The sequence below is a fragment of the Stegastes partitus genome, unplaced genomic scaffold (assembly GCF_000690725.1).
Source record: "Stegastes partitus isolate 25-593 unplaced genomic scaffold, Stegastes_partitus-1.0.2 Scaffold487, whole genome shotgun sequence".
Classification (NCBI taxonomy): domain Eukaryota; kingdom Metazoa; phylum Chordata; class Actinopteri; family Pomacentridae; genus Stegastes; species Stegastes partitus.
Window position 1 is genome coordinate 419611 of NW_007578218.1, and position 9699 is coordinate 429309.

At 42.4% G+C, this 9699-nt stretch overlaps 1 protein-coding gene across 1 annotated transcript; it reads right to left on the reverse strand.

The window, feature by feature from the left end:
* Window positions 1-1117: 1117 nt before the first annotated feature.
* zpd (zona pellucida glycoprotein d) lies at window positions 1118-5444 on the reverse strand. Its single transcript, XM_008287134.1, has 10 exons — window positions 5424-5444; window positions 5231-5282; window positions 5039-5146; window positions 3368-3576; window positions 3112-3269; window positions 2845-2959; window positions 1952-2079; window positions 1684-1867; window positions 1368-1473; window positions 1118-1239 (listed from the first exon to the last, which is right to left on the reverse strand). Exons 1-10 carry the CDS (start codon window positions 5442-5444, stop codon window positions 1118-1120), a joined length of 1203 nt encoding a protein of 400 aa, XP_008285356.1.
* Window positions 5445-9699: the final 4255 nt, after the last annotated feature.

Sequence of the window (9699 nt, forward strand, 5' to 3'; positions counted from 1 at the left end):
GATGATGGTCGTTTACTGAAAAATAAACACATGAATTGGGCTCCATCTTGTGGAGCATCACAATATTGCAGCAGCATCATACAAAAGCGTCAGTCTTTGTGTTAACTGTTAAACATCCTGCTGTCCTGAGAGGGCCCGGGAACATAGAGGTGGACGAGGTCTTTACAAAGAGGGAATTCTTCACCAAGCAGAACCATGATCCAGATGGACAACCCATAGATCAGAAAGTGAGAAAGTTCTGGTGTTCACAAGTTATTTTAATCTCCAGAGGTCATCCTGGGTCACACATAGAGGGTGGGTGTTGACATGTGGAGTCTTTTTCTACACTCGTCCAAGGAGAGAACTAAAACAGACCAGATATCTTCCATAATGGAGGTCTGACATGGAAATAATTGTGTCTCTGCATTTAATCAACTAGTTGGTGACTAAGATGTTTCACTATTTTAACTCAGAGGATACTGAAATGCCTCCAGATGATTTTGTCCAGCCTGGGAAGAGACTTGTCTTTAGTGGGATGTTTTATTTTATTTTCTTCACATAATTCAGGTGTGTTTATAAGATGTCATTTCTGTGAGTTAGAGTGTAAACTGTGAAGACTAAATGACCTAAGTTGCACTTTCGCTGCCTGACATGTCAGAATGTCTCCTGTGTAAAACATCTGCTCTCTTAGCCGTAGTGTAAGTGTAGTTTGCTGGGATTTTATTACTGTGTGATAAAGTTTCAATTCTATTGTGCACATAGTGTTTAAAAGTCATTTTTCAGATCTCCATGAGGCCGTTCATGCAGTTTTAAGATGTGTTAAAATCAAGGGCCAGAACAGTTAATAACTGACTTGCACTTAGAAGAAGATAGAGGAGGTCAATGTGGGGCTTACGGAGCTTATTCTAATAACTTAAGTTGCACAAATGTTAACATTGCATTTAACTTAAATTTGGCTTCTGAGATAAAAGATGAAGCTGACCAGTCCCTCACAACTACACATTTCTGCATTGTTTACAGTCTAAGTCTTCTGCAGCACAACACTTATGCTAGAAGAACCAACATCAGGACAAGAATAACGAGGACTTGGACGGTTTTTCCAAGTTTATTTTTGCTTCCAACAGCGGCGGAGTTGTCGTCAGTCCTCCTCCATCTGCGCGAGCCGCCTGCTGCCTGCCTTGGCCACCGTGATGAGGATGATGAGGAAGAAGCCCACAGTCCAAACACCTGCTACAGGCAGCACCACCGTCGTCAGGATGCCTGGAAGAAATGTGGCGCTCACATCAGAGACGGTGGGAAAACAGGGTCCAATAAAAACAACAGCTCAGTGCTCACACAGGAGCAGGAAGTGGAGTAAATAAAAGTGTGATGAAGGAGTAGGAGTTTACTGGATTGAGCTCTGTTTGGCATTTCGATCCTGATGGGTCCATATGACAGGAGGCCTTGGCTGGGATCTGCTCTCACTGCTTCCCTCTTACTGACAGAATTACAGTTCTGGAAAGAAAACACCTGAACTCAGAGCACGTACAATAAACCCTCTTCAATGGTTTCTTGGAGACTAAGCAAAATGCAGCGCAAAGTTCTAACAGAGATGTGATTATTTCCTTCGAGACTTGACCAATACAGAAATAAATGTGGGGCCTAAGTTCATCTGGGCGCCTTTAGGTGACACAGTGCGACGGTGGGAAGGCAGTCGGAGCTCACGGCTATGCAGGACTTGTGGTCGTCCGGCTCACACAGCTGCACGGTGCAGTGAAGGTAGAGGTCATGAGGCGACGCCGTGAAGCGAAACATGTCGAAGCTGTAGCGAACGGTGGAGCTGTCTCCGTTGCGTCCGGACTGTCCCTCGGTCACGTTAAGGAAGGAGACAGTCGGGTCGCTCACACACCTGGAAAGCAGCAGAGGGGAGGGTTAGTGAGGCGCTCGCAGGGGGCACAAAACCAAAACCGTTGATGTGACGAGATGTTCGGACCCGTTGAGAATCAGAGTGTGGACGGATCCGTCTGTGGAGTTCGGCTCAGCAAACTGTGTGGCCCAGCACTCGTTAACCCGAAGCAGGAAGAAACCTGCAGGCTCCGTCATGGTCACTTCTACAAACACCTACATGAACACAGTTTGACAAGCATGCAGTCATCAGGTTAAACAATCATCTCATTCTTCTAACTTTGATCTGTTTTGTGGCTTTCATTCTCATTTCATGGACTCCTGTATATTCTATTATATGCTCTGACACGTGTCTGAATAAGAACTTATTGATCAAAAATTTACTAGACAGTTTTCAAATCATCAACAAAAGATTACAGGAGCACAGTAGTGTATCGGCTCCATTGTTTTAGGGTTTTTTTTCTCCCCATGAATAAAGTTTTCTTACTCCTATACTAAGAGTTTATTCAAATTAAGCCTGTTCCTGCTCCAGTGACCTTTTACCAATAACAGTCCTTTAGTTGATTTTTTTTTTTTTTTTGCCCATTGTATCCTAAATAAAACCCTTTAAGTGTCAAACCCTTATTTTTAAGGTTTTTAATTGTCACAGTTACACCAAAATCTCTTTTGTTTCTCTTGTAGGCTCAAAATGATATCAGTCTCATAATGAATCTAAGAAAACAGAGCATTTTTCCCCGACAATCAGTTCACACGTTGGATTCACTGTAAAATATCTGAGTCAGGATCCAGTTAAAACATGTACTTTTGGAGGTTTAGACTTAGAGACGAGTCGCTTTAACAAATCCAGACACACTTTCACCAGCTCTAAAGAACCTGAAATCCAGAATTGCATCAAAATGCCGACACTCTCATCTGGACAAGTGAGCTGACCACATGTTATGAACGAAGGCCTGCACCGTGACGGACTGAACCTGCTCCTACCTTGTCTCTGAGCTCAATGGTTGGAGCGCTGGTGTAGGCTTTAGTGTACGTGTCGTCTTTGTACAAAACCATCTGGATCGTGGCATCGAGCTCGTCCACACGCATCACCATCTCGCTGAGGAGAGGCGAGAAGGAATCGCTCAACACACTACTAAGTAGTGTTTACATTCAAGTCACTTCAGCACAACAGGATTTCTCAGGATACAAACATGTGAAAGAGTTAGAAGACTATATCGCAGAGTTCCTTCAATCGAATATTTTCCTCACCTTGAAAAAGGGACAACTGGAAAAGACAGACTGACTCTCCTGAGGTATGGATAGACGCACGTGAAGTCCATCTTGATGACTGGATCTCTGATGATGTTTCCAGAAACCTGAGGCTCCGACATTAGACTCAGGGAGTACGAGATGTGGGTCACATTTTTCTGCAACACAAGAACCCGAGAATTAACGACTCTCTTAAAACATTGGCTCTTTTCTAGGCTTTCAGAGGCCTTTAAAGTAGAAACGCTGCAGCTGTAACCTCCAGCAGTCTGCCTCCACAGCTGAGGTATTCGTCTTTGGATATCCTGGACATGTAGTACGGCACTCCGTCGATCACCTTCCTCTGGGCACGGCAGGATTTGTTGGGCAGGTGGAGGGACTCCAGCGGCACGTTGTGATACTTGAAAAAGTCTTCCATCGCTCTGATTTCTATGTAGTCTTTACTGCACATCATTTTGACGTGTGCATCTGTAGGAGGACAAAGAAAAGGCTTTACACTCATTAGGATTTATTTCCCATCTGTTTGTGAATCCTCAGTTTAACATCAGCAGCGTCACATCAGTTTGGATGTACTAAAGACATGTTTGTCCCTTTTGATGAATGTTTACATGTCTTGTTGCAGGCAGGGATTTAAAACCTGTGCAAAAAACCTGCTGCAAAGATGTGGGCACTTAGAAGGCAAGAAAGAAAGTAAAGCTACAGTGTTGACTGCATTATGGGAAACGCAAGATCCAATGTTTTGGAAGTCTGACCCTCACCGGGACGGAAAGTCAGTGTAGCTGAGAATTCATGTTTCAGCTTTGTGTCACGTAATGCAGCTTTATATTGAGTGCAACCCTGAAAGAAAGAGGATTTAACAACATGAAGCACAAGAAGTTCTACCACCTTCAGCTGTTTCCTTCCACTGAAGCAGTGTGTTGATGTCTCTTGGTATAAATGTGGTTGTAGCTCAAGTTTCCAGCAGAATACAGCGAGAACAAATTGTTTTCCAAGGCACCAGCTCGTGGCTGGACTAGAGGTTATCATGGGGAGGCAGATCTCTGGACACGGGATCAGTGGTATCGAATCAGAGCGAGCGTGTCAGTAAATCAGCAGCTTCATGACAGAACACCGTCTAAAGAAGTGGCCACTGAGGAGGAGAAGTGGCTCTAAATTGCATCCCAGGGGAGAAAAATGGCCCCAAACACTTTGCAGTTTAGCTGCTTTCACAGTGGATGGTGGAAAAAGTTCTATTGATTTTACAACCAAAGTCAAAGACGGTGGCAGTAACAGAAACAAACATGTTAGGAGACTCACAGGAGAGAGAACGAAACCACGTCAGATATATTCATCTGGAGTTGGACACTTGCACCGAATCGACCACCTGGTGCATGATTGTGGAGAAAGCTTCACACTGCAGCAGGACAACGAGCCCAGACACACCTCAGAGTGCCGACTCTCACTACGTTTCCTCCACAACCATCGGCCTTCAGCCCCCGGAACATTTATACTCCTGGTAACATAATCAGACCATGCTGGGATAATAGGAGTTGTCAGGTTTTGTACGAACTCGAGTGCTGCTGTCATTAAAGATATTCTGAAACTCATTTTTCATAGATTCAGCTGTTGAACCAAATTGTTGAAGTGATGTCATCATCAGTCGTGAAACAACTGAAGCGAATGCAAAACTGAAGAAGCTCGTTGTAAACATGACTTCTGGATTGCTGCTGTATATAAAAATACACAGCATGTCTGTTCATGTGCATGGCATAAATCATCTACTTTAATGAATAAATCAGTAAAATAATTTCTATGTTTTGATCTTTTAGGCAGTAAAAGCATCAGACTGCCTGTTCACACACTTCATCAGATTAACAGGACAAGCTGATGCTCTCCAGGCAGAGTGAAATATAAGGTACAAAAGTGGAAAACTCATTTGAACAAAGCCTACTTTTGTCACACCGGTCAGCATAAAACCCGACGGCACACTTGCAGCTCTTCTGATCTTTAGCTAGAACACATCTGGTGTGGTCAGTGCAGTGCTCCACGCTGCAGATTCCTGCAGAGACACAGTTAGAAAGTCTGTAAAATGAGCCAGTTTACACCTCTGACATTTAATCCAGATTGGTTTTTTAATCCTTACCTTCAACTGTGTGGCACACAACGCCGAGGAAGAGCAGCAGGACCAGGCTCAGCTGATTTGAAGAAGGAATATTTCCACTTTTATTCTGTTTCAGACATTATCAGTCCTCATGAAAGCTGCACAAACAACCATTTATCTGACTTTTATTACACTGCAGGGAAATAAAGCGCCTTAAAGTTTTGTCCACACCCACCTTTAAGCCGATTAGGACCATTGTTGTAAAATATATAATTATTTATTCCGGTTTTAATGCAATATTTGCAGTCAAACCGTCTCTCCTCGGTGTCACTGTCGTTTTCAACACCTGCTGCTCTGCAATTAGAAACACCTGAAGGGTTTTGGTCGCTGTGGGTTGATGCTCGTTAGACAAAATGGTCTTTTATATGAGTTCGCTGATGAAACAAAACAATATACGTCCAAAATTTAAAACATTTTCTCAAATTCTTATCATTTCTGAGCATGTGGGCTCCAACCAGCATGTCAAATGTGAAAATGTGCTGCTTTTGTTTAACACGACTTTATTCTAAGCCATTTTCATTATTTAAATTGATTATTATTTAATAATATTTAATTTTAAATTATTTTAATCCATTTAAATTTCAAGGCATTTAGTCTGGGGGATGTAGATGATATTTTTTAGATTAATAATAAGTGAAAATCAGTGCTGTCCTCATGATATTTTCATAATAATAAAAATAACACTGCAGTAAAATTAAACCAAAAAACAAGCAAACACAAAATACCCACAGCACAGACAGACTTCACACAACTCTCATGCCACGGATCAAAAAGGAAAATGTTTTAAACATTACGGAGTCTCCACCAGATGTCACTATTACTGTTTAGTACCGGCTACAATGTACTATATCATAATTTATTGTATGTGTCAACGCTCTGGTTATTGATTAAAACCATAAAAACTCTTTTCTGTGTCTTAAAGTTCCATTTTTAGAAGGTTTATTTCCACTAAAACAATCTCCTCCTGCTTTAAAACAGCTGAGACGTAACTCTGCACCGTTGCTTCCTCTCGATCTATGAAATCCTGTCTTCCTTCACCCACTCCAGCTCGAGCACACCAGCTCACCTACAGCTCAAACACTGCCCTGTAGCCGTATATAAAACACACAGATGTATGCACACACTCTCTGCACTCTTTAGTTTGACAATCTATTTCCTCCTTTATTATTTATGACTTTGTGTTTGTTAAGTTGTCGTCATCAAACAGCCTTGTGGAAAAGTCACTTTGCATTTCGCTGCCTGTGCTGCGTGTGACACATAAAACTCTTGAATCTACATGTTTGAACCAGAGATCGATTCTGAAGAAGAACAATGATACAGAAATCCTGTCGATCCTGCAAGTTGACAGGATTTCTGGTTAAGTATGAAACACTGGGAGGTCTGAATGTGTATTTCTGAGACAGTGATCGGTGGAAATACTCGTGATGTGTCCTCTAGAATATGAAAGACACCATAAGGATGTGGTGTCAAGACAAAAACTCAAGAGGTCTTTAAGCTCCACTACAAACCAGTGCTGATCTCTAAGCTGTCACTGGTGGATCTGCAGCAACATGTTGATCCCTTATCCACCGAGGCAGCCAGTCTGGATGGAGAAGGTTTTAGTGTCAGCAGGTCACAACTCTGTAGTGATCGTTTCACAGTCGGAAATGTCCGTGTCTTCAGGCAAAGCCATAAGTGGGTCACGGTACTTCATCATGTGCCAACTCGTCACACCCGCAGGCTGGAGTCCATGTTCTCAGACATCATCAGGGTGGAGACCATCTGATGGGATCCGACGGAGCCAGAAATGGTTCTGATCAGTGAGGTTTGGACTCAGCAGTTCATCTCTGGTTGGAATCTTTGTTCTCTGAGAGATTGTTCAAGCTAAGAAATAAAAAAAAAGGTCTGCAAACTTTCATACGGGAGGAGGTGGTGAAATAAAAACCAGCTCTTCGACATCCACCATCCTGTTTTCATAAGGAAATGATGACAGCACTTTATCTACATCTGTGCAATACATAAATATGATCATTACTGAAGCAGATTTTTCAAAGCACTGGAAGCTTTTATGCTACAAATGTCAGATAATTCACAGAGACAGTGACCGTATTGTCCAGTTTTCATGTAAATCAATTTACTGTCAGATATAAAAATATTTTTAAAAGCTAACTAAACCAAAACTCTCATAATAAATCACTATTTGTTCTCATCAACTGACTGAACTCCTGCACAAAAAATAACCTCATGAATTCTTGAACGTCATCTTTAGGCCTGTGTGACACTACAACAGCAGAGAAAGCCCCAACTGTAAAGTTTTGGTTAAAATAATCCAACTGTGACAAAAACTGAAAGCATATTTCAATCCAAATGTCCACTTCTGTAATGCTAAACAGTGGTGATGTGTGAGGACAAGGACGTGAGATTGTGAAGCTAAAACAGCTCAAGGATACTGCAGTCAAAGACACACTAAGGCGCCGTCCTCCTGAACAGCTCGCTGATGTTTTCCATACAGACTGTAATGCTGTGTGGCTCTAACTTAACATCACACATTTGTCATCAGAACTGCTGCAGCTTTCTAGTGACCTTAAGCTTTAAAAGACTGGAATAAAACCTGTTGTTTTTAAAACAGAATTTGAGCAGACATGATTGATCAGTGAGGGGGAAAAGCTGTAAAGTGTCTCAAGTATTTCAGTGAAATGACGTCAATGAAACCTAAAACCAAATATTCATTGTGATGTTTTTCTTACCTTATGGCACTCAAAGGTTTTCTTCTGATGCCTCGTCTCACCTGTAGCTGCATCACGTCATAATCAAAACGACAACAGAACAAATCTCCAGAGGAAACGTTGGTAACAACCTTTATTATCAGACCCATGAGATCAGAGGAAGATTACAGGTTGTAGTGATGAGAATATAAAATGTGTTTCTGCCTCTTACTGTACATGTACTGATAAATGACTGAACTCAGGGAATAAAATGACAAAGAAAGCATGAAAATATGTAATGAGCAGGTGGAAAGTTGTAAAATCTACACAGTAGGAATAGCTGGCATGAAATACATTTGTGTTAAAGTGGTATCACTGATTATCGGTACTGCAGGACAGCTTCTTCAGGCATCTTTTCTTGCAGCATCCTGGTGCGGCGGCTCTTCGTCGGTCGGCAGTGGTGCGGTGCCACCCTGGTGTTGTGAAATAGCCGGGTTATAGGAGGTGTCTGTCATCGGCCTGATTCACAACACCAGCTGCAGCACACACACCTGACAGGCTGCTCTTCTGCTGCCGGAGGTGTTAAAACACACACACACACACAGGCATGCAGATGATTGTGTTTTTGATGTTGCAGAGAGAAGAACATCTCACTCACTGGAGACGTAAAGACAGAATGTACCGTTTACTGAAGCCTGAACGGCCGGTTGGGACCGAGCAACAAGCTGGATCTACATCAGAATAAAAGCCCCGTAGCTGTCACAACAACAGTTTTAAAGTAGATGTAGACCCGAGACAAAAACAACCAAAAAAAAAAGCTGCTCGACTACAACAGCATGGAGCCCGTAGTGCTTGGCTCGGCTCTGTTGGTGGCCACAGATGAACCCAACATCTCTGTACAGTTATGTGGAGCAGCCAAGACAGAATGAGCCTCCATCTGTGTTCTCTCAGGCCAGACTGAAGGACACAGAGCGTGGGCCACGAATTCAACAAGGGGGGAGATGGATTATTTCTAGTAAAACGCTGCTGCTAAATGTTTAAACAGGGCTGTAGTAGTTCAGGTAAAGGTGTGGATTCTAACAGATGCAGGTATCTACAGTGTGAGGTGGAGGAGAGAATAGAAATACTTTATTCATCCCCAGTGGGACATTTTGGAGCAAAGTTACCACCACCGTAAATACTGATAAATCAGCAAAAATAAACAGTAAGACAATATAAAACGTACAATAAGTGTAATATGTCTGAGTAGAAAAGTCCTATGTGATGGACACCGGCTGCTTGTCAGAGCGTAATGTGTTGAAGTGTGAATGTTCAGCAAACTGGGTCCACATATTTCCCACATGATTCTCTAACTGTGGTGCCAAAAATTTGGGAATCTGCAAAAACAAATATTGCAAAACCTTGTTAGACCAGTCCAATGCTATATTCTGCAGTTTAGGGTTTAAAAAAAAAAAAAAAGAAAGTCCATTTGGTTTTGTTCTCCAGTGATCGGTTCTGGAGCTGAACTCCGGCCAACCAAGCACCAGCCGGGAGCCAGAGGAACCTTCTGATTTTGAACCAGTGTTATCAGAAAACACAATTACATTCAGTCTGACTCGATGCTGCTGCTGCTGCAGGGACAAAAACAATTCTGAGTAGAGCTGAACAACTCTGTGGATGGATGACTGCAGTTTGTACCTTATATTGACCTCAAGCAGAAGAACAGAGGTGTGTCTAAAAAGAAAGGCTTCTCTTTAAATGATCTGTGTTTCCACTGATCAGGCTTCT

Bases quoted from the DNA above. Each gene is read 5' to 3' on its own strand.
- zpd (XM_008287134.1), bottom strand. From the start codon at position 5,444: ATGGTCCTAATCGGCTTAAAG. The intron at 2,960-3,111 runs GTGAGGAAAATA...GCCTCTCCTCAG, and splicing joins CCAGTTGTCCCTTTTTCAAG to CGAGATGGTGATGCGTGTGG. The intron at 2,080-2,844 runs GTAGGAGCAGGT...GTGTTCATGTAG, and splicing joins CCATTGAGCTCAGAGACAAG to GTGTTTGTAGAAGTGACCAT.